Below are 26,603 nucleotides of genomic sequence, written 5' to 3' on the forward strand. Positions count from 1 at the left end.
AAAAAGTAAATCAAGAGGGGCCTCCCTGGTGGCCTAGGGGTTAAGTCTCAGTGCCATCACTGCTACAGCCTGAGTTCAAGACCTGCTGCTCCCCTGACCAGTGTATTTCAGTAAAATCCACCTGTTCTGCTCCACACCTTATCACTGGTGAATCCTCTCACCCCCTACACCTCTGGCCTACACCCCAGTTCTTCTATGCAAAAAAAAAAAAAAAACAACCACAAGAATCACATGCTTCTAGCAAATAAAAATAGCTTTCCAATTAAAAAAGACAGTAGAGGGCCTCCCTGGTGGCACAAGGGGTTGAGTCTCAGCACTGCTATCTGCAGGCTCTGCAGTATGAGTTCAATCCCTGGCCAGGAAGCTGACCCACATGGCTCAGCAGACCTCTCTTGTCTCACCTGCTGTTCCCCTCAGCAGTGTATTTCAGTAGATTCATCTGTTCTTCCCCCCACTGTGTCTCTGGTGAATCTTCTCACACACATACACACTCCCACACACCTCTGGACTACACCCTAGCTCTTGCATGCATAAATAAATCCTTAAAAATAAATAAATAGGGCCTCCCCGGTGACACAGCAGGTTGAAGAACGCTGCACTGTGAAGCTGTCCGCGGCCTCCGCGGTGCGGTTCAATTTCTGGCCAGCCAGGGAGAAACTCACATGGCGAGGCAGACCTCTCCTGTCTCGCCTGCTGCTCCCCTCAGCAGTATATTTCAGTCAGTCTGCCTGTTCTGCTCCCCGCTCTCTGTCTGGTGAATCCTCTTGCCCTCCTGCACCTCTGGCCTGTACCCCAGCTCTCATATAAATAAATAATCTTAAAAAAAAAAAAAAGACATTCTGATCCAACCACTATGGAGAGCTGTGTGGAGATTTCTTGACCTACTAAACATAGAGCTTCCATATGATCCAGCAATTCCACTCCTAGGTTTTTACCCAAAGGACACAGAAACATCAATTCCAAAGAGCACCTGCACCCCTATGTTTATAGCAGCACTATTTACAATAGCTAAGCTTTGGAAACAACCCAAATGCCCAAAAATAAATGACTGGATCAAGAAGATGTGGTACATATACACCATGGAATATTACTCAGCATTCAAAAAAGATAAACACATGCAATTTGCAGCAATTTGGATGGCGCTGGAAGGGATCATGCTCAGTGAAATAAGCCAGAAAGAAAAAGAAAAATACCGGATGGTCTCAGGTCTCACTCATAGCAGGAATCTAGAAAACTTAAATAAGGGACCAGGAAAAAGAATAACTATAAGAAAGAAAATATCAAAATCAACAAACAACTATGAACCAGACACACTCTATGGGGGGTGGGGAGTGTGGAAAGAAGGGATTGGGGTCAAAATAAGGGGTTATAATTGTATGGGGAATATAAAAATAAAATTAAAAAAAAAAAAGACATTCAAAAAAATAAAAATAGGGCCACCCGGTGGTGCAGCGGTTGAGCGCTGGGTTGCGAAGCTGCCCGCAGCCTCTGCAGTGCCGGCTTGATCCCCGGCCACCGAGTGAGGGTCCCACATGGCGCACAGACCTCTCCTGCCGCCAGCTTCTCCCCTCAGCAGTGTGCTTCGTCAGTCTGCCTGTTCTACTCTCCTCTCTGACTGATGAATTCTCTCACCCTCCTGCGCCTCTGGCTGTACCCAGTGCTTGCATAAATAAATAAATAAACAAACAAACAAATAAATAAATCTTTAAAAAATAAAAGAAAGAAATGGAGGAACCAAGAACATAAAATTAAAAAAATAAATAAATAAATAAATAAAAATAAACAAACAGGGGGAGAAGGGCATAGGATCAAAACAAGAAGGGTGGGAACTGGATGGGGACTATAACCAAGATGAAAATGCATATATTGTGCAAAAATGAAAAAGATGTAAAGAACATAAAATCAAAAAGCTAATAAAAATAAATAAAAGACAATATAGAGAAATGGACATTGTATCATGACTAAGGATCTAATACAAAGGAATAAAAATCATATACATATGCACTGAATGACAGAGCACTGAGATACCTAAGACAATGAGTAACAACTACATAGAGACAACACAATAACGAGGGATTTTAATAACCCACTTGCAATGGACAGCTGAACATGACAAGAATAAATAAAAAAACAACAGCATTAAATGAGGAGCTAGACCAGGCTTAATGGACATTTACAGACCACCACCCATAAACTCATGCATGTATATTTTTTCAAGTGCACATGGAACATTCAAGAATACAGGGCCTCCCCAGTGGCGCAGCGGTTGAGCGCTGGGTTGCGAAGCTGCCCTCAGCCTCTGCAGCGCCGGTTCGATCCCCGGCTGCTCCCCAGCCACCGGAGGAGGGTCCCACATGGCGCGCAGACCTCTCCTGCCACCCACTGCTCCCCTCAGCAGTGTACTTCGGTCTTTCTGCCTGCTCTGCTCCCCGCTCTGGCTCTGGTGAATTCTCTCACCCTCCCGCGCTTCTGACTATACCCAGTGCATGTATAAACAAAACAAACAAACAAACAAATAAATAAAAAAAAATGCCTCTTAAAAAAAAAAAAAAAGATTACATTATGTGGGAACACAAGTCAATAGTCAAGAAAACAACAAAACATAAGTTATACCAAGTACTTTCTCTACCCCAAATGCCATAAAGTTAAAAATCAAGTAAAAAAAGTAAAATACAGGAGAAAGTATTCTTACATGAAGACCAAACAATGCACTGTTTAATAATGATTGGATAACAGAGGAAATTAAGGCAGAAATCAAAAAATATCTGAAGATGAATGAAAATGAGGATACAAGCTACTAGAATCTAAGTAATAGAGTAAAACCAGTCTTAAGGGAGATAACTGCAATACAGGCCCACATTACAAAGCAAGAAAAAGGCCAGACACCCTAATACATACCTAAAGCAACTTTTCAAGAAACAACAAAACCCAAAGTGAGTAGAAAGAAGAAAATAGTAAAAATAAGAGTAGAAATACATGAAATAGATAAAAGAGACTATACAAAAAAAATCTATAAAATTAAGAGTTGGTTTTTAAATAAGACAAAATAGACAAACCTCTAGGGACTAACAGAAAGAGAAAAAACAATAAATACAATCACAAATGAAAGAGGAGAAATCACCACAAATAGCACAAAGGATTATGAGAGATTATTATGAGCAACTACATGTCAATATAGTTGACTATGTCAACAAATTTCTAGACTACTATAGTCTACTACCAAGACTAACTCTAGAAGAAACAGAGTTGAACAATCTGATCACAAGCATGGAAACTGAAACAAGAATAAATTTTCCCCAAACAAAAGACCAGGACAGATGGCTTTCCAAATGAATTTTATCAAATCTTCAAAAAATGCCCATTTTGCACAAGTTATTTTTAAAAATACAAGAAGGAATGCTCCCTAATACATCTGATGATGCCAAAGTTGCCCTGATTCCTAAACCAGATAAAGACAGCACAAGAAAACAAAATTACAAACCAAAATCCCTGATGAATATTGACACAAAAATCTTCAACAAAATACTAGCAAATCAAATTCAACAGTATATCACAAGGGTTATATACCATAATGAAGTGGGATTTATCCCAGTGATGCAACAATGTTTTAAGATACCTAAATCAAACAATGTAATATATTAACAAGAGTAAAGATTAAAATCATGTGACAATGTCAACAGGTGCAGAGAAAATGTGTAAGATTCAACACCCATTTTGATAAAAATTCTAAACAAAATGGGAACAGAAGGGGCCTACCTTCATCGTAATAAAGACCATCACAGTCAATGTAATACTTCATGGTGAAAAACTGAAAGCTTTTTCCTTAACATCAGGAATAAGACAAGGATGCCACTGTTACCAATTCTGTCTAACTTTTTATCAGAGGTTTCAGTCAGAGCCATCTATCATACCAAAAAAAAAAAAAAAAAAAAAAAAAAAAAAAACCACAACAACAAAAAAAAAAATAAAAGGAATCTAAGCTGGAAAAGGAGAAGTGAAAAATCATTATTCACATATGACATGCTATTTACATATAGGAAATTCTAAAGACTCTATTGTAAAAGCTAGAATAGATGAATATAATAGCAAAGCGATGGGTTGTAAAATCAACATACAAAAATCCACAGGCTTGTTATATACAAACAATAAACAAAGCAAAAGAAAGCAAAAGAAATTAAGGAAGTAACTCCATATGTATGTAATTGCTTCAAAAAGAATTAAATATCTCAGAATTAACCTGAGGAAGTAAAGATTTATACAACAGAAACTACAAATTATTATTAAAGGATTTAAATATCAGCTTAAGGACATAAAAGGATAGCCCATGCCTGTGGATGGGGAGAATCAATATAATAAAAATTGCTCTGCTGCCTAAAATGATATATAAATTTAATGCAGTCTCCATGAAAATACCAGCAGTATTTTTCAAGAAACTGAAGCCCCCAAATTGCAATTTATATGGAACCACAAAAGGTCTAGAATTGCAAAAGCAATCTTGAGGGGGGGGAAAGGAGAGAAATAGAAGTATCACATTACCTTATTTCAAACTTCACTATAAAGCAAAAAGTACTAAAAACAGTATAATACTGGCACATGAACAGGTACCTGGATCAGTTGGGTAGAATGAAAAACTCAGAAATAAATCCACCTACATTATTAGTACCTAGTCTATGATGAAGCAGCAATGACTGTACAATGGGGAAAAGATAAGTCTCTAATAAATGGTACTGGGAAAACTGGAAAGCCAATTTACCAAAGAAGTCATTTTTCATAAAAGAATGAAGCTGGGTCACTTTCTAACTCCACACACAAAAATAAAGTCTAAATGGATTAGGATTTAGACATAAGACCAGCAACAATAGTATGTGTATGCGTTTATGACTTTTGATCCTTACAGCAAGGGAAACAAAAACAAAAACGAACAACTGGGATTATTACACCAAGTTAAAAAGCTTTTACATAGTGAAAGAAAATACAGGATGATTAAAAAGACATCCTCTATTGAACGGGAGAAAATAATTCACACAACATGCAACTGATTAAGAAGTTAATGTCCAAGGTACATAAAAAAAATTTACAACTCAACAATAGAAAATAAAAAGGCAACCTAATTAATAAATGCACAGCAGATAGGAACATACAATTCACTAAAGAAAATACTCAGGTCAACAGAAATATGAGAAAATGTTCAGTATCACTTCCAATAAGGAGATGGAGCTTTTAAACTTGGTGAGAGAACAACTCACACCTGCGAGAATGTTACACATTAAAGAGACTTTCAGTAAGTGTTGGAGAGGATGCAGAGAAAGAGGCATCCCATTACACTATTAATGGAAATGTGAACTGATGAAACATTATGGAGAGCAACCTGAATTTACCTTAAAAAATAAAAAAGGGGACCTCCCAAGTGGTACAAGGGGTTAAATCTCAGCACTATGAAGCTATCCACAGCCACTGCAGGAGGAATTTGATCCCACACAGCACAGCAGACCTCTCCTGTCTCGCCTGCTACTCCCCTCAGCAGTGTATTTCAGTGGATCTGCCTGTTCTACTCCCACTGTGTCTCTGGTGAATCCTCTCTTCTCTCCCCACCCAGCACCTGTGGCCTACACCCCAGCTCTTGAAAGCATAAATAAGTAAATAAATAAATAAAATATTTAAAAAAAAAAACTAAAAGGGGAAATATTATACAACCCAGCAATCCAATTCTTGGGCATTTATCCAAAGAATATGTTCCACAATGTTCACAGCAGCATTATTTACAATAGTTAGAACATGAAAGCAGCATAAATACCCATCAATAAAATCAAGAAGATGTGGTAAACACTCCAATTAGAATGGTCCACATTAAAAAAAAAACTGAAGGGCCTTCCCCGGTGGCACAGCGGTTGAGCACTGGGCTGCGAAGCTGCCCGCAGCCTCTGCAGCGCCAGTTCGATCCCAGGCCACCGGCGAGGGTGCCACATGGCACAACAGACCTCTCCTGCCGCGCCTGCTGCTCCCCTCAGCAGTGTATTTCATCAGTCTGCCTGTTCTGTTCCCTGCTCTTAAAAAAAAAAACAAAAAAAACCAAAAAAAACTGAAAACAACAAATACTGAAGAGAGTATGGAGATAAAGGCACTGCTGATGGGAATGTAAACTGGTCCAGCCACTGGTCCAAAACACTAAAAATTTACCTATGATTCAGTGATTCTACTCCTAGGAATCTACCCAAAGGACACAAAAACATTATTTCAAAAGGAAACCTGCACTCCTGTGTTTACTGTAGCACAATTTACAATAGCCAAGATATGGAAAAAACCCAAAAGCCCCCAAAATAGACAAATGGATCAAAAAAATTGCAGTATATTTACATAATGGAATATTACTCAGTGATCAAAAAAGACAAACTCATGCCATTTGTGGCAACATGGATAGCACTGTAAGATTTTATGCTAGCCAAAATAAGACAGAAGAAAAAAGAAAAATATCAAATAGTCTCACTGATATGTAGAATATAGAGAAATCAAACAAAAGATCAATGAAAAGTCAAAACTAGCAAGCTGACCATAGATCTGAAGCATACAGCAGGGGAGGAGGAAAAAGGGAAGTCAAAATAAGGGAGGGAAGAACACAAGGGAATATGATGATGGTTCATGGGTGACATGATGGCAGGAGAACTACGGAGATTACGATTAAGAAAAAAAAAATTTAAAAGATGTGGTACAGCTGCACTACGGAATACTATTCAGTCATAAGGGAAGAAGAAATGCAGCCATTTCCAACAAAATGGAGGAATTTTTAAGAGAATTATATGTAGCAAAGGAAGTCAAAACAAAAACAAACACTGAATATTTACATATCAGACGATTCAAAAAAGTAAAATATAAAACCTAGTGGACATTAATAAACATCAGGAGGGATCAGAGTTTAAGGAATGGTGGTAGGGGATTTTTTTTTTTTTAAATAGCAAGAGAGTCTATCAATGGGGAAAGTGCATAATGTGTGAAGACAGAACCTATTTTGTAGAGGTATGTGAGTACAGCTAAATCTGAGAGAGGAGGGATGAGCATAACAATGACAAAAATCTTCCAGATTCCCACCACCACTATAGACATAAGGTAAACTGATGGAGGGATTTGAAACCTATGGCACAATAAAGATACTGGCAGCCACAACAAATCCAGCTTAACTGAGTCAATATCCTCACAAAAGAGGCTTGACATTTTCAGATTCAAATAACATTTACTTCAGTCTCTACTGTTCGTCTTTACACATACTAAGCACTCAATCAAATATTATAGGACAAAAAAACAAGTCCTCCCCCATTTGAAAAAAAAATTAAACAAAACCCCACTTAAGTCAAGAGATAAAACAAACTCAGAGATACTGAGCTGCTGATACTATGAGACAGGGATTTCAAAATAATTGGTTCACCTATTAAACGATCTAATAGAAATATGGACAAGTATGAACATACTTGTCATATTGGTATCAGAAACGAAGAAGTCTTCCAACAGGCTCATTAGGAGACTGGATACAGCTAAGAAAAAGAATGTGTGAACTTGAAAACAGGTAAATAAAATTATCTAAACTGAAAAATGGAAAAAAGGACCTCCCTGGTGGTGCAGATGGTTGAGTGCTACACTGTGAAGCTGTCTGCAGCCTCTGCAACATGGGTTCAATTCCGGCCCGCCGGCGAGAATTCCACATGGCAAAGCAGACCTCTCCTGTCTCGCTTGCTGCTCCCCTCAGCAGTGTATTTCTTCAATCTGCCTGCTCTGTTCCCTGCTCTGTCTCCGGTGAATCCTCTCACCCTCCCACGCCATCTGGCCTGTACCTTGGTTCTGGTATAAATAAAAATAAAATCTTTAAAAAAAAAAAAAAACTTAAAAAAAAATTGGGAAAAAAAAAACCCTACAGAACATTCAAAGGTTGTACATATGTGTAATGGAATCTCAGGACAAGAAAGAATGGAGCTACATAAATACTTGATATACTCATTGAGAAGTTTCCAAAAACAATGAAGTTATCATACCACAAAACTATAAAGTTTAGAAAGCCCCAAGAGGACTTTCTAAATATCAAGAAACACCCACCTAAACACAAAAAAGTTAAACTTTCTGAAATCACACATAAACAGAAAAACTTTGAATATAGCTAGGAAAGACTTAAACTTTAACATAGAAGACTAAAAATTAAAAACTAAAATTGAGCAGGCTTCTTATCAAAACTATGCATAGCAGAAGACTGGGGTGATATTTTCAAAGTCTGAACAGGAAAAAAAGTACCAAATGAGAATTTTATACCCTATAAAAACAGCTTTCACATGTAAGAGCAAAATAAGGACATTTTCAGACCAACAAAAGCTGACAGAATTCACTGCTGTCACAGTTGTACTACAAGAACATTAATGGCAGTTCTTAGGCTGAAGGAACATGATACTATATAGAAACTAGATTTATACAAAGGGATTCAGAGCATCAGAAATAGTAAATGTGTGGTTAAATATTAAAGAACTCTTTTCTCATGTTTGTAACATTTCTAGTTGTTTAAAGCAAGGATAACTTTTCTTTGGTGGAGACTGCTTGAAGCTGGAGGAGGGCTCCCGGAGGAGCCAGAGGTGAGCTGGGAAGTTTGCCCACGCAGGCCCCTTCTGGCCTGCAGTCCGAGCCTGGAGGGGAGTGGCACCCACCACTGGGGCATACATGGGGCGCAGGAGAGCGTGTCCCCTGCATCGCCATTTTAGAACAGGGACCTTTCTTCAGTAGAGTCGGCTTGAAACCAGCAGAAGGCTCCCAAAGGAGCCAGAGGTGAGCTGGTAGGTTGGCACACGCTGGGCCCCTTCTGGCCTGCAGTCCAAGCCCAGAGGGGAGCGAGCACCCATCACCAGGGCAGACCCGGCGCACAAGGGAGCGCGTCCCCAGCATCGCCATTTTGGAGCAAGGACCTTTCTTTGGTAAAGACTGTTTGAAACTGGCAGAAGGCTCCCAGAGGAGGCAGAGGTGAGCTGGGAGGCTCGCCCATGCCAGGCCCCTTCTGGCCTGCAGTCCCAGCCCAGAGGGGAGCGAGCACCCATCACCAGGGCAGACGCTGCGTGCAGGGGAGCGCGTCCCCGCATCGGCATTTTGGAGCAAGGACCTTTCTTTGGTGGAGACTGTTTGAAACCGGCAAAGGCTCCCGGAGGAGGCAGAGGTGAGCTGGGAGGCTCGCCCACACCAGGCCCCTTCTGGCCTGCAGTACCAGCCCAGAGGGGAGCGGCACCCACTGCAGGGGCAGAACGGGCGCGCAGGGGAGCGCGTCCCCTGCATTGGCATTTTAGAACAGGGACCTTTCTTCAGTAAAGACTGCTTGAAACCGGCAGAAGGCTTCCAGAGGAGCCAGGGGTGAGCTGGGAAGTTCGTCCAAGATGCCGGCCAGCAACACAGTGTCCCAAGGAATACGGCAAATTAGAAAACAGGCAGTAGGGAGTAGAAAAACCACATGCAACCCAGCAACTCCTCAGCAAAAAAGCACACCACAAAAAGAAAACCACCTACCAGATTGCAACAACAGTAACTTGGAAGAACTTCTGAGCCTTCCAGAAAGAGAATTTAAAATTGCCATGATTAAAAAACTGACAGAAGTCATAAAGGAAAACAATGATAAGGGAAAAATAATTAACGATCAGAAGAATGAAACTGAGTCCCTAAAGAGGGAAGTAAAAGAAATGCAGGAGATCAAAGAATTAATGGAGGCGCTAAAGAACTCTGGGAAAAGCAATGAAAGCAGAATAGATGAAATGGAAGAACGAATAAGTACTCTGAAGACACAGAAATAAAAAGAACTAAAACAGAAAAAGAAAGAGAAGTACGAAGGAAAGAGACAGAAGAGAGACTTCAGGAATTAGCTGACTTCACGAGAAAAGGAAATATAAGAGTTATAGGAATCCCAGAAGGAGAGGAGAGAGATGTAGGAACAGAGAAAATATTCAAGGAAATAATTGAAGAGAACTTCCCAAACGTGAAGAAGTAGCTGAAAATTGATATACAAGAAGCAAGAACACCAAACTTCCACGACGAAAGGAAAAATACAGCAAGACACATAATAATAGTAAAGCTCCCAAGAATCCAAGACAAGGAAAAAATAATGAAGCGGACAAGAGGGAAGAAACATATAACATTCAAAGGAAAACCAATCAGACTGACATCAGACTTCTCCAAAAAAACACTACGGGCAAGGAAAGAGTGGAGGGACATAGTCAACAGACACCAAGAAAACAGATGCCAACCAAGAATACTCTATCCCGCAAAGCTCTCCTTCCTCTATGAAGAAAGAATAAGGACCTTCCCAGACAAATAGAAACTCTGGAATTTCATTACAACTAAACCCCCACTCCAAAAAATACTACAAGGAGTCCTAAAGCCAGAACCTCAGAGGGACGAGTAACAACAAAAGAAGGCCAAAAAAAAAAAAAGTTATTAAAAGAATAAATAAAATCAAAGGAAAGACAAACACAATGGCAAATACAGATGCTAACATATCAATACTAACTCTAAATGTAAATGGACTAAACTCTTCAATAAAAAGACACAGAGTTGCAGGCTGGATTAAGAAACAAAACCCAACCTTTTGCTGTCTCCAGGAAACACATTTAGCTGCAAAAGATAAAAATAGACTCAAAGTTAAAGGATGGAAAACAATCCTACAAGCAAATGGACCAAAAAAGAAGGCAGGAACAGCTATACTTATATCAGATAAAACAGATTTCAAAGTCAAAAAGATAAAAAGAGACCCAAAGGGTCACTACATATGATCAAGGGGACAATACTTCAAGAAGAAATAACACTCATTAACATATATTCACCAAATGAAGGAGCACCAAAATGTATCAGACAACTATTGTCATCTCTGAAAACAGACATCAGAGAAAACACATTCGTAGTGGGAGACTTCAACACACCACCATCAACAATGGATAGATCAACAAGACAAAAAATAAGTAAAGACACTAAAACTCTAAATAAGGATCTAGAGCACTTAGGCTTAACAGACATCTATAGAACACTAAACCCAAAAAAATCTGAGTACACATTTTTCTCAAGCGCACACGGATCATTCTCCAGGATCGATCACATACTGGGACACAAGACAAACATCAACAGATAAACCAAGATTGAAATCATACCAACCATCTTTTCTGACCACGAAGGCATCAAACTAGAAATAAATCATAAAAAGAAGGCAAGGTACTCTCCTACCTCATGGAGATTGAAACCCACATTACTGGAAAACCACTGGACGAAAGAGGAGATCAAATAAAAAATTAAAAAATTCTTTGAGTTGAATGACAAGGAGGACACCAATTTCCTAAATGTATGGGATGCAGCAAAAGCAGTAATAAGAGGAAAATATATAGCAATAGAGGCTCACATCAAGAAACAAGAAAGAACTCAAAGAAACAACCTATTCTTGAAGCTCAAAGATCTAGAAAAAGAACAACAAAAAAAACCCAACCAGTAGAAGAAAAGAAATAATAAAAACCAAAGCAGAAATAATGAAATCGAAATTAAAAAAAATCCAAAAGATCAATGAAACCAAGAGCTGGTTCTTCGAAAAAATAAAAAATAGACAAACCCCTAGCCAGGCTCACAAAGGAAAAAAGGGAGAAAGCACAAATAAATGAAAGAGGAGAAATCACAACAGACACAACAGAAATCAAAAGAATAATCAGTAACTACTATGAACAGTTATATGGAAATAAGTTCAACAATCTAGAGGAGATGGACAAATTCCTACAACTCTACAATCACCCAAAGCTAGATAAAGAAGAAATAGAGCACCTAAACAGACCAATTACAAGCAGAGAAAGTGAAATGGTAATCAAAAACCTCCCCCCAAAAAAAAGCCCAGGACCTGATGGATTTACAAATGAATTCTACCAAACATTCAGAGACGAATTGGTGCCTATCCTTCACAAACTCTTCCAAAAAATTGAGAAGGAAGGGATAATACCTAACACATTCTATGAAGCCAACATTACATTAATACCAAAACCGAACAAGGACAACACAAAAAAAGAAAACTATAGGCCAATCTCCCTAATGAACACTGATGCAAAAATCCTCAATAAAATTTTAGCTATCAGAATCCAACAATGTATCCATAAGATAATTCACCACGACCAAGTAGGATTCATTCCAGGGACACAAGGATGGTTCAACATCCAAAAATCAATCAACGTTATCCAACACATCAACAAAAAGAAATATAAAAACCATATGATAATATCAATAGATGCTGAGAAAGCTTTCGACAAAGTGCAACACCCATTCATGATAAAAGCCCTTGAAATTCTTGGGATACAAGGAACATACCTCAACATCATAAAGGCCATATGTGACAAGCCAACAGCCAGTATCATTCTCAATGGTGAAAAGCTGAAAGGATTTCCATTAAGATCTGGAACAAGACAAGGATGTCCACTCTCACCACTGCTTTTCAATATAATACTTGAAGTCCTAGCCAGAGCAATAAGACAAGAGAAAGACATACAAGGAATCCAAATAGGAAAAGAAGTAGTCGAACTGTCACTATTTGCAGATGATATGATAATATACATAGAGAACCCCAAAAACTCCACAGAAAAACTAATTAAGCTCATCAATCAGTTCAGTAAAGTGGCAGGATACAAAATCAACACGCAAAAGTCAGTAGCCTTCCTATACACAAACAATATATCTTAAGAAGAAGAAATAAAAAAAAAAAAAATCCCTTTTATTATCGAAACAAAAAAAATCAAATACTTGGGAATAAATCTAACAAAAGAGGTAAAGGATCTATACAAAGAAAACTATAAAACACTGTTAAAAGAAATAGAAGAAGATACCAAAAAATGGAAAGACACTCCCTGTTCATGGATTGGAAGAATAAACATTATTAAAATGGCCATAATGGGCCTCCCCGGTGGTGCAGCAGTTGAGCGCTGGGTTGCGAAGCTGCCCGCAGCCTCTGCGGCGCCGGTTCGATCCCCGGCTGCTCCCTGGCCACCAGAGGAGGGTCCCGCATGACGCGCAGACCTCTCCTGCCGCCCGCTGCTCCCCTCAGCAGTGTACTTCGGTCCTTCTGCCTGCTCTGCTCCCTGCTCTGGTCTGGTGAATTCTCTCACCCTCCCGCGCTTCTGACTGTACCCAGTGCTTGTATAAATAAATAAATAAGTAAATCTAATAAATAAATAAATGAATAAATAAGCATAACCTTAGTGTAAAAAAATTAAAATGGCCATACCACCAAAAGCAATAAACAGATTCAATGCTATTCCAATAAAAATCTCAATGTCATTCTTCAAAGAAATAGAACAATTACTGATGAAATTCATATGGGATCACCAAAAACCCCGAATAGCCAAAGCTCTCCTGAAATAAAAAGAAGGGAATGGAGGCATCACATGCCCAGACTTCAAACTATACTACAAAGCCATAATCATCAAAACTGCATGGTATTGGAACAAGAACAGACACACAGATCAATTGAATCGATTGAAAATCCAGAAATAAACCCACAGATTTATGGTCAACTAATCTTTGACAAAGATGCAAAGAATATGCATTGGAGCAAAGTTTGTTCAATAAATGGTGCTGAGAAAACTGGGTCACTACATGCAAAAGAATGAAGCTTGACTAGTACCTCACACCATACACAAAAACCAACTCAAAATAGATTAAAGAACTAGACATTAGACCTGAAACCATAAAATACATAGAAGGAAATACAGGCAAAACACTACATGATATGCACATCAAAGACATCTTTACAGACACATCACCCAAAGCAGTGATAGTGAAGGCAATGATGAACAGCTGGGACTACATCAAATTAAAGTGCTTCTGCACAGAAAAAGAGACAATAACAAAAACAAAAAGAAACCCCACCAACTGGGAGAACATTTCTGCACACAACACTAATGATAAAGGACTGATCACAAAAATCTGCAAAGAGCTGATGAGACTCAACAACAACAAAGAAAATAATCCAGTCAAAAAATGGGCAGAAGAGCTAAAAAGAAACTTCTCTGAAGAGGAAATGCAAATGGCCCACAGGCATATGAAAAAATGTTCAACATCACTTGTCATCAGGGAAATGCAAATCAAAACTACCATAAGATACCATCTTACACCAGTGAGAATGGCACATATTAAAAAAACTAGCAACAACAAATGTTGGGCGGGTGTGGAGAAAAAGGACCTCTCCTGCACTGTTGGTGGGAGTGCAAACTGGTCCAACCACTATGGAGAGCTGTGTGGAGATTTCTTGACCTACTAAACATAGAGCTTCCACATGATCCAGCAATTCCACTCCTAGGTATTTACCCAAAGGACACAGAAACATCAACTCCAAAGAGCACCTGCACCCCTATGTTTATAGCAGCACTGTTTACAATAGCTAAGCTTTGGAAACAACCCAAATGCCCAAAAATAGATGACTGGATCAAGAAGATGTGGTACATATACACCATGGAATACTACTCAGCATTCAAAAAAGATAAACACATGCAATTTGCAGCAATTTGGATGGCGCTGGAAGGGATCATGCTCAGTGAAATAAGCCAGAAAGAAAAAGAAAAATACTGGATGGTCTCACTCATAGCAGGAATCTAGAAATCTTAAATAAGGGACCAGGAAAATGAATAACTATAAGAAATTGAAAATCAAAAACTATGAACCAAAGACACTTAATGAGGGGTGGGGGGCGGGGAGGGGATGGATTGGGGTCAAAATAAGGGGGTTGCAATTGCATAGGGAATATAAAAATAAAATTTATAAAAATTAAAAAACAAAAAAAACAAAAAAAAATTAAAAAAAATAAATTTGTAAAAAAAAAAAAAAAAAAAGGATAAGAACTTGGGGCCTCCCTGGTGGTGCAGGTGGTTGAGCACCGCACTGTGAAGCTGTCTACAGCCTCTGCAGCGCGGGTTCGATCCTGGCCAGCCAGCAAGAATCCCACATGGAGAAGCAGACCTCTCCTGTCTCTCCCGCTGCTTCCCTCAGCAGTGTGTGTCATCAGTCTGCCTGTTCTGTTATCTGCTCTGTCTCTGGTGAATCCTCTCACCCTCCCGCACATCTGGCCTGTGCCCCAGTTCTTGTATAAATAAATAAATCTTTAAAAAAAAAAAAAAAAGAACAAAGCTAGCACAAATTTTATAACACATACAGAAATAAAATATTTGACAAAAACGGCATACAAGGTGGGAAGAGGAAATGAAATACACTGTTGTAAAATTCTTATACTAAATGAGAATATTGTTTTATTTAAAGATAGCTTTATAGGGCCTCCCCGGTGGCGCAGCGGTTGAGCGCTGGGTTCCAAAGCTGCCCGTGGCCCCTGAGGCGCCGGTTCAATCCCCGGCTGCTCCCCGGCCACCGGAGGAGGGTCCCACTTGGCGCGCAGACCTCTCCTGCCGCCCGCTGCTCCCTTCAGCAGTGTACTTCAGTCCTTCTGCCTGCTCTGCTCCCCGCTCTGGCTCTGGTGAATTCTCTCACCCTCCCGCGCTTCTGACTGTACCCAGTGCTTGTACAAATAACTAACTAACTAACTAAATAAATAAATAAATCTTAAAAAAAAGATAGCTTTATATAACTTAATTATGTAATTGTAATTCCAGAACAATCACTAAGAAAATTAATTCCATTTAGTAATATAGTAGTGGAGATAAAATGAGATATAAAAATACTCTACTAGGGCCTCCCCAGTGGCGCAGCGGTTGAGCGTTGGGTTGCAAAGCTGCCCGCGGCCTCTGTGGCGCCGGTTCGATCCCCGGCTGCTCCCCGGCCACCGAAGGAGGGTCCCACATGGCGCGCAGACCTCTCCTGCCGCCCGCTGCTCCCCTCAGCAGTGTACTTTGGTCTTTCTGCCTGCTCTGCTCCCTGCTCGGGCTCTGGTGAATTCTCTCACCCTCCCGCGCTTCTGACTGTACCCAGTGCATGTATAAACAAACAAACAAACAAATAAATAAATAAATAAAACATGCCTCTATTTAAAAAAAAAAAAAAATACTCTACTAATCAAAAAGTGGCAGGAAAAAGAATAAAAAGAACACGGAACAAATGATATATAGATAACAAAAAATAAAATGACATATTTAAACTTAACTATATCAGTAATTATACTAAATGTAAACAGCCTACACACTCCAAATAAAAGACTAAGGTTACCATTTGGATAGAAAAGCAAGACACCACACCTTACATGTAGCAATACAGGTAAGTTAAAAGTAAAAGGATGAGAAAAATATCCAATGATAATTGTAAAGAGAAATTTATTAGTGGTTAAACATTAGTATCAGAGAAATTTCAGAACAAATACTACAAAGGCTAAAGAGACACATAATGTTGAAGGAGTCAATTCATCAGGAAGGCATAACTGGGGCATCCCTGGTGGCGCAAGGGGTTAAGTGCCACACTATGAAGCTATCCGTAGCCTCTGCAGCATGTGTCCAATCCCCAGCCTGCCAGGTAGCTACCCACATGGCACAGCAGACCTCTCCTGTCTCACCCGCTGCTCCCCTCAGCAGTGTATTTCAGTCAATTGGCCTGTTCTGCTCCCCACTCTGCCGCTGGTAAATCCTCTCACCCCCCCTCTGGCCTGTACCCCAGTTCTTGTATGCATAAATAAATAAATCTTTTTTAAAAAAGGCATAACTTCACTACACATAAAGATACATAAAGAAGAAACTCATGGGCCTCCCAGGTGGCACAGGGGTTGAGGGCTCAGTGTTGTCAGGCCATCACCAGCTTCTGCACCATGGGTTCGATCCCCAGCCAGGGAGCTGGCCCACGTGGCACAGCAGACCTCTCCTGTTTCACCCGCTGCTCCCCTCAGCAGGGTATCTCAGTGGACTCGACTGTTCTGCTCCCTACTCTGTCTCTAGTGGGTCCTCTCACCCCCTGTACCTTTGGCATTTGCCCCAGTTTTTTTTTTTTTAAGATTTATTTATTTTTATACAAGAACTGGGGTACAGACCAGATGCGCGGGAGGGTGAGACGATTCAACAGAGACAGAGCGAGGAACAGAACAGGTAGACTGACGAAATACTGAGGGGAGCAGCAGGCGACACAGGAGTGGTCTGCTTCACCATGTGGGATTCTTGCTGGCCGGCTGGGATAGCACTGCAGAGGCTGTGGACAGATTCACAGTGTGGCATTCAACCGCCTGCACCACCAGAGAGGCCCCTGCCCCAGTTCTTGTATACATAAAGAAAAATAAATCTTTAAAAATAAATCTTTAGGGCCTCCCCGGTGGTGCAGTGGTTGAGCACTGGGTTCCGAAGCTGCCCACAGCCTCCGCAGCGCCGGTTTGATCCCCGGCTGCTCCCTGGCCACCAGAGGAGGGTCCCGCATGGTGCGCAGACCTCTCCTGCCACCCGCTGCTCCCCTCAGCAGTGTACTTCGGTCCTTCTGCCTGCTCTGCTCCCCGCTCTGGCTCTGGTGAGTTCTCTCACCCTTCCGCACTTCGGACTGTACCCAGTGTTTGTATGAATAAATAAATAAATAAATCTTTAAAACAAACAAATAAATAAATAAATCTTTAATAAAAGAAAGAAAAAACTGGTAAAACTAAAAGACAAAACTGACAGATAACTGAAGATTCTGCTTTAGCTATAGACCAAGCCTTCCAGTCATAACAAGTAAAAAACTGGACAAAATAAAAAACTAATAATCTGCAGGTTGTGAATAACATACTAAAAGCAGGCAGGTACTAGAGAGGAACCAAAACATGAAGCACCACACAGGGTGGGGGAGTCTCTTATTTAGGGGGTTTTACCCTAAACAGGTAAGAGAGAAAGGGTTCTGGGCAACTATGACTGTCAGCAGGATGGGGAATTCTAGAAGACAGAGAAGAGGATATCTTAATTCTGGGAAGAAACACCACATGTATTTCAAGGTAATCACTTCCTGAATGATATATACAGGACAGACACAAAGTAGTACAGCAAGGGTTGAAAAAATTGCCCTGAGACTTATAATACAATCCACAGGTGACACAGCTTACAGTTAATTGCCAGGCAAACCAAAAACATCAACATTCCTCAGGGAAATACCACAGAACCCGAAGTCTATACAATGTAAATCAAAATATCCAGGATACAACCCAAAAGTACTCACTGTACAATGAATCAGCATAATATGACCCATTCTCAAGGGAAAAGATACTAAATAGAACCAACCTCAAAATAATGTACATACTGAAATGTTCAGACATATAACAATGAGACAGAAAGATGTACACAGAGCCATATATCTATCTTCAATTGATTTTTTCTTTTTTTTTTTTTAAAGATTTATTTATTTATTTATATAAGCACTGGGTACAGTCAGAAGCGCGGGAGGGTAAAAGAATTCACCAGAGCGGGAAACAGAACAGGCAGACTGACGAAATACACTGCTAAGGGGAGCAGCAGGCACAGCAAGAGAGGACTGTGTGCCATGTGGGACCCTAGCCAGTGGCCGGGGATCGAACCGGCAATGCAGAGGCTGTGGGCAGCTTCACAGCCCAGCGCTCAGCCACTGTGCCACCAGGGGAGGCCTGCTTCAATTGATTTTCAACAATAATGCCAAGGCATTTCAGTGGAGAAAGGATATTCCTTTCAACAAAGGTTGCTAAAATAGATATCCTGATCCCTGTATCACACAATATGAAAAAAGCAAAACAGATCACAGACCTTAATATATAGGTAGTCACTTTGGAAAACAATTTGTCGTTTTCTCAAAGTTTAAGCATTAATTACCATATAACCCAGCAATTCTACTCCCAGGTTTATTCTCAGAGAAATGAAAATATATTTCATGTACAAAAAAGTGTAGATGTGCGGGCCTCCCCAGTGGCGCAGCGGTTGAGCGCTGGGTTGCAAGGCCGCCCACAGCCTCTGCAGCGCCGGTTCGATCCCCGGCTGCTCCCCAGCCACCGGAGGAGGGTCCCACGTGGCGCGCAGACCTCTCCTGCCGCCCGCTGCTCCCCTCAGCAGTGTACTTCCGTCCTTCTGCCTGCTCTGCTCCCCGCTCTGGCTCTGGTGAATTCTCTCACCCTCCCGCGCTTCTGACTGTACCCAGTGCGTGTATAAACAAAACAAACAAACAAATAAATAAATAAATAAATAAAACATGCCTCTATTTAAAAAAAAAAGAACCCAAATGTCTATCAATTGAAGAACAGATAGATAAAATGTTATATCCATATAATAAATGTTGTTTGACAATACATGCTATAATATAGATAAAGCTTGAAAACATATGGTTTCATTTATATGAAATGTCCAGAATGGGCAGATCTATAACAAAAAGTACACTAGCAAATGCCTGGGATTGGAGGGAAAGGGAGGCTTAGAGGACTATGGCTAAAGGATGTTTCTTCATGAGATTGGTGTTTCTTTTTGAGATTACAAAAAAATTACAAAACTGAGGCCTCCCTGGTGGCGCAAGGGGTTAAGCTCCGCACTAAGAAGCTCTCCACAGCCTCTGCGGCACAAGTTCAACCCCCAGCCGGTCAGGGAGCAACCCACATGGCGAAGCACACCTCTCCTGTCTCACAGCTACTCCCCTCAGCAGTTTATTTCAGTCAGTCTGCCTGTTCTGTTCCCTACTCTGTCTCTGGTCAATCCTCTCACCACACACACCTCTGGCCTGTACCCAGCTCTTGTATGCGTAAATAAATAAATCTTTAAAAAAAAAAAAGTTGTAAAACTGACTGCGGTAATGGTTGTACAGCTCTGTGAACATATTAAAAACCACTGAATTGCACACTTTACATGGATGAATTTAAGGTACATGGACAATGCCTTAACAAAGGTATAAAGACAGATCTAAAACTAGAAAACTTCTACAAGAAAACATATATAGGATTTGTATCCTTGGGTTAGGCATATTTCTTCCAACACAAAAAGCATTATTCACATATTTAAAGTGATAGGGGGCCTCCTTGGTGGCACAGAAGTTAGTCTCAGCACTATCACCACCATGGCCTGAGCTCCATCCCCAGCCAGGGAGCTAACCCACATATGGTGTAATAGACCTGCCCTGTCTTGCCACTGTTCCCCTCAGCAGTTTTCAGATCTACCTGTTTTGCTCCCCACTCTATCTCTCGTGAATCCTCTCACTGCCCCAACCCTTGCCAGCACCTCATACCTATACCCCAGTTCTTCTATGTATAAATAAGTAAGTCTTTAAAAACACAAATAAAAAGTGATAAACTAGACTTTATCAAAATTTAAAACTTCTATTCTTTGAAAGACACTATTAAAAATTAAATAAACGGCAGGCCAAGGACTGGGAGAAACTTTACAAAACATCCAGAATACATAAAGAACTCATATAACAAAATAATAAAAAGATTAATAACCCAATTTATTAAATGGGCAAAAGAGTTGAAGATACTTCAAATCACATCTACTAGTAGGTAAATTGTAGCAAATCCATCCAGTGGAATACTACAGCAATTAAAAAGAAGCAAACTTGATAAATGCAATATGTATCAAATTTAAAAGAACTACACCAGGTGAAGACAGACCAAAAAAAGACTACATATTGTATACTATTTATTTGACATTCTAGAAAAGGCAAACTATAATGAAAGAAAGCAAATCAGTGATTCACAGGGGTGGTGGTAAAAAGAGAGAAATGACTGTAAAGTGGTCTGAGGAAACTTTCAAGGGTGATAAAGTGTTCTATTATCTTGGTTGGGGTAGTCATTTATAAAACTATGAGCATTTACAACGGAACATGGACATTTTGTTCAATAAATGGTAATGGGAAAACTGGACCTCCACATGCAAAAAAATGAAACTAGACCACTACCTCTCACTGTGCACAAAAATCAACTCAAAATGGTTAAAAGAACTGGACCTAAGACCCAAAACCATAAAACATATAGAAGAAAATATAGGTAAAACACTACAAGACATACATCTCAGAAACATCTTTAAACACTCAACTCATCACTCAAAGCAGTGGTAGTGAAGGCAAAGATAAACACCTGGGATTACATCAAACTGAAAAGCTTCTGTACAGCCAAAGAGACTTATTAACCAAACAGAGAGACAACCCACTGATTGGGAAAAAATCTTTGAACTCCAGTCAACTGATAAGGGACTGATCACAAAGATATACAAAGAACTCACACAGCTCAACAAAAACAAAATAAACAATCCAGTCAAGAAATGGGAAGAACTCAAAAGACATTTCTCCAAAGAGGAAATGCAAATGGCCAACAGGCATATGAAAAAATGTTCAGCATCCCTTATAATCAGGGAAATGCAAATCAAAACCACACTGAGATACCACCTTACACCAGTAAGAATGGCATCTATCAAAAAAACAAGCAACAACAAATGTTGGTGAGGATGCAGTGAAAAAGGAACTCTCCTACATTGCTGGTAGGAGTGCAAACTGGTCCAACCACTATGGAAAGCTGTCTGGAGGTTCCTCAGTCTACTAAAAATGGAGCTACCATACAATGCAGCAATTCCACTACCAGGAATCTACCCAAAGGACACAAAAACAGTGATTCATAAAGTACCTGTACACCGATGTTTACTGCAGCACTATTTACAATAGGTAAAACCTGGAAACAACCCAAATGCCCAAAAATAGATGACTGGATCAAGAAGATGTGGTACATATATACAATGGAATATTATTCAGCAATCAAAAAAGATAAACTCATGCCATTCGCAGCAACGTGGATGGAGCTAGAAGGACTTATGCTCACTGAAATAAGCCAGAAGAAAAAAGAAAAAATATTGGATGGTTTCACTTATAACAGGAATATAGGGGAACCAAATAAGACATCAGTATAAAAAAAAAATAGTAACAGTACAAAACACAACAAAGAAAAACAGTCAATTATAAACCAGAGACATACTGCAGGGGAGGAAGAGGGAGAGGAATCAGAGGGAGGGAAGGAGGAGTATATGGGACGGTGGTGATGGTGCACGGGTACCTTGGGAAGGAAATTCTATGGGGACTCAATCTGAGGGGGTGGGGGGAGGCAATTATTGTCTAAAAATTTTTAAAAAATTATAAATGTTAAAATAAAATAAAAAAACTACAAGCATTTATCAAAACTCACAAAATCAGACATTTAACATGGGTCAATGTTAAAGTAGATAAATTATGCTCAATACGGTTGATTTAAAAAAAAAAAGGAAAATTAGTAGTTTCACTGCTTTTCTGACATCTCCAGAGACTCCCAAGTTAGTTAGGTCTTAACATCCAATCTGCTCTACTTTTAGGACTGACCTTAATTTCCACTTCTTACATGCCTATGATTCAAAATATAGCACCTCTGAAACACAAAATTCTAAACTTGGGTATCTAGTTTGGAGAAAACATATCGGGATGACATAAAATGCACATGCTATCAACTCCAGCTAAATTGTGGATGCAGTCAAATATCAAGTCTTTCTCAAACTTTTATGGTTTCATTGCTTGCTTTTTTTTTCATTTCCCCACTGAAGAGAATTTACCATAAGTATCCAGGTTCCAATTTCTATACAGTGGATAAATCCCAGTTTCAGAGACTTCAACTTTAAGTTAGCAGTACAGTTTTAAACATATGTAGTGTTTGCCAACACCTCATAAACCCACTACATTTTCTACAAACAATAATGAACATTTCTCATTACATGAACCCTCCCCAAATAAACAAAGGCAAATAAAGCAACCAAGAGAAAAATTAAATAGACTGGACTATTGGTGGTAATTAGGATTTGAAGAATAAAGTCTTTCAGGAAAGGGGTTGGCATTTACACCCATAATTCAAGATGGACTTTGCTGCGTATCTACAATAGCAACAGGCTGGAAATGTATAAAGCAGCTTGTGTGAATTGCATTTACAATACAATTAGGACCTTGGGAAAAACCAGAGTTAATCACACAGATAACTTCACAGAAGATGAGAAAGATCAAGACGTGGAGAGGAAGCGAAGGGAACTTGTAGACTGTGACACGGACAGACCTCTGCATTGCCCTCTGTATTGCCAAAACAAAAACAAAACAGAACTCGCACATCTTTACAATGGGCCAGAATGCACACTTCAAACAGTCTGGAAGTAAAATGGAATTAAACTTAAGGAGAAGTAAAACCTGTCTTCATTACTGTAGTTCATCTCCAGCAATACACCAGGGTCAGTGTCTTGCATTTTTTGTTTGAACCCATTTTCCTGGAAGACAAGCTGACCTATATTGCAGTGTTTTATTCTAGGGCTCTCACATATATAATAAATAAGGCTGGGGGAGCAAAAGCTAGATGTTTGAGGATTGAGTTGGGCTGACACTCACCACAAATTTCTCACCATTCTGCTCCACATGTTTGTATGTGGGGACCGATATGGGCACTGCTTGCTTTTCTGTGTAATCATAAAATGATTGTCCCAACGAGTCGTCACTGGGATCTAGGTTATCTGCCTCATGAGGAGGTACAGATAGCACTGTCAAGATCAATTCCTTCTCGCCTGCTCGGATCAGGTCCACCACCTGCTTGTGTGTCGCCCCCTCAACATTCACGCCGTTCCTAAGGGGAAAAAGGGAAAAAGACAATCCCATAAACCAGAAGGGTCCAAACACCTTATATCTCCACCCTCCTGCCCCCAACTCCAGTGTCACAAAGCATGAACCATAAAATCGAGAGATTAATTTGGTTCCAGAAAAGCTACTTATGTTCTAATAGATCACAATATGGAAAAGTGTGAACTTATGGTAAGGGGAGAAAATGGAAACAGGTGAGAGGACCTACCCTTCCTCTACACTCAATCCCATACACAGCTTCAGGAAAACACATGGGAGAGAAGGTGAAGCTAAGAAGGAAATGAAGCTTTTAAAACTAAATAGTCCAATTTCCTCATCCTCACTAAGCATGGATATAATAAAAAGTGAACAATCCTGCTATTTGAACTAGACTTTATCCTTTTTAAACCTCCTGGGAGTTCTATTGAAAGAAAATTTTCACAACATGTATTTCCTTAATTTGTAAAGACTCAACAAGTACGACTTCAGATAACTGTTTGACATATATCTCAAAATCTACTCAAATTAGTCAACTTCATCAGTCAACTTTGCTTTATACAAAGTTTCACCGCCTTGAGAGTTAAATGCTTTTATCTTCATACACACTAGTTTCTTTCTATCACTTGCTTTTTTTTAAGGCAAGGAGATGACCTCTCTAAAATGTCATTATCTGCCCCAATTTCCTTTGTTCTCCCAATCACTTCAATTAATCTCTCTTAGGATTCAATCTTTTTTTCTGCTCTGAGCTCTCTCACTTAAAGCCCTATGCAATTAATTCAAACTAAAAGATATAGATCTAAAGTTATACAGAAAACCTACCTACTTATTTACCTTCCTGTTTCACTGGGTATAAAAGGTACAAGGTTTGAGGGCCTCCCTGGTGGCGCAAGGGGTTAAGCACCGCACTATGAAGCAATCCAGAGCCTCTGCAGCACGAATTCGATCCCCAGGCAGCCAGGGAGCAACCCACACGGCGCAGGAGACCTCTCCTGTCTCACTCGCTGCTCCCCTCGGCAGTATATTTCAGTCAGTCTGCCTGTTCGGTTCCCCACTCTGTCTCTGGTCAATCCTCTCACCGTCCACACCTCTGGCCTGTACCCCAGCTCTTGTATGCATAAATAAATAAATCTTTTAAAAAAAAGAATAGCTAATATGTAAAAATATTTAAAAAAAAAAAGGTACAAGGTTTGAAAGAACAAAAATTTTGTCAAGAAAGATGCTGAGTCTCACAAAACTCAGTAAACCAACTACCTTCCTGGAATGCTGACCCAGCCTGCTGTCTCAGCAAAACCCACTAGGCAGCAAAGCTGACCTGGGGGTTCCCTCCCATGGCTATCCCAGATAGTCAGGAAACACACACCTGGCCTCAGTCCATTGGATAAAAAGGTTTATCTACCTTGTAGAGTTTAACTCTTGTTCTGTCCTGTTCTAAGCCATTAACGTATTTTTGTTCCTGAAAATTATGGTAAACTTTAGTAACAAGCCTTCCACACACTTTTCAGTCATTGGAGTTGTCTCTGTCAGTCTGGGATTTGAAACATCCATTTACATAAACAACAGGCAGGGGAGATTACACAGCTAGTTTCCTTCCGCATTTTAGCTTTAAAATATAGCCAGTAAATTCAGCACTCTTGACATTCCACAGCCCAAAGTCTAACTTACATGCAAAAAAAAAAAAAAAAAGAGTAATTTTACAACTGATTAGCTGTAGAAGAAAACAGAGCTTCTTCCACCGATGGAAATTTGGTTTTTTTAAATTTGTATCAGGTCAGGCTAGTGATTAAAGAAGAAAAAAAAAAACAACCAATGATTAACTCTTTGATCATAGAGCAGGATGGTAACACACAAAGAAAACGGGATTTGGACTCAGATCTCCACCTGGACAATTTTCACGATTTCTCGGGTCACTCACTAGAATAAACCCTAAAAAAATGGCCAGAGAAATTTGAGTGGGGCTTACTTATCCCAACAGTAGCCAGAGAGAAAGGAAGTTTGCTTAGATTTCACTTCTCTGTTAGTAAGGCCAAGCTTCAAAGTGATTGTCATTCTAAAAACTTCTTAAAAAAAAAAAAAAAAGACAGGAAAGAACTACCAGTTATCACATCTTAAACATACTTGCTAATTTTTATTTGGTTCAAGTATAGAAGGAATGCTATACATTCTAAATTTTAATACAAACCTGATAATTCCTTCATTTGTCTGAGAATCAAATGAGGCCAGAAAAACCCCAGGATAATGATTTCATAAAGGACCCCCCCCCCAGCCCGATCAAAAATGAAGAGGACTTTATAGTCAAAAATTGTTTATATGACATCTTTTCCACAAGAATGCTACTACAGAGCCTCCCTGGTGGCGAAAGGGGTTAAGCACTGCACTATGAAGCAATACGCAGCCTCTGCAGCACAAGTTCAATCTCCAGCCCACTAGGGAGAAACCCAAATGGCAAGGCAGACCTCTCCTGTCTCGCACACTGCTCCCCTCAGCAGTGTATTTCAGTCAGTCTGTTCTGTTCCCCACTCTGTCTCTGGTGGATCCTCTCACCCACCCCCCCACCCCGCATCTCTGACCTGTACCCCAGCTCTTGTATGCATAAATAAATATTAAAAAAGAAGAATGCTACTACACCAAGCTCAAATTAGGTGTGGCCCAATTTGGACAATTTTAAAGACATAAATGAATGCAAAGTATAAATTCTTCAATAAAGAGAACTCTCAGCAGTACAGATTTCTGGCATAAAGAGTGTGTTCTGGAGTCACAGACCTGGGTTTGTGTACAATCATAACAGATGGGACCTCAGGTAAATTATTTAAATTCATTAATTTTAAACTGCATAATTTCCTAATCCATAATATGGGGCTAATAATACCTATAGTTAATGGACTTTTGAGAACTAAAATGAGGTACAATTCTGTAACATGGCAACTATTCAATGAATAGTAGCTATTCATATGATAGTATTTCTATCTGTTGGGCAAGTAGGTGAGTGGGATTCTGGCCTACTGGAGCCTTTCTATTAGGGATTTCACTTGCCTTTCTACTGTCTTTGTAATTTAATCTAGTTGGGATTCCTCTGAAAATAAGTGATTGAG

The 26,603-nt window shown here is 39.8% G+C and overlaps 1 protein-coding gene across 1 annotated transcript in view; it reads right to left on the reverse strand.

The window, feature by feature from the left end:
- The window catches only part of SNX27 (sorting nexin 27), an 81,549-nt gene that overhangs the window by 39,547 nt on the left and 15,399 nt on the right, over nucleotides 1-26,603 (reverse strand). The window contains 1 exon segment of the mRNA XM_037501347.1: nucleotides 23,290-23,521. Coding sequence (XP_037357244.1) covers nucleotides 23,290-23,521 — 232 coding nt within the window.

Source organism: Talpa occidentalis, unplaced genomic scaffold (genome assembly GCF_014898055.3).
Source record: "Talpa occidentalis isolate TD23 unplaced genomic scaffold, MPIMG_talOcc4v2.1 talOcc4.9, whole genome shotgun sequence".
Taxonomy (NCBI): domain Eukaryota; kingdom Metazoa; phylum Chordata; class Mammalia; order Eulipotyphla; family Talpidae; genus Talpa; species Talpa occidentalis.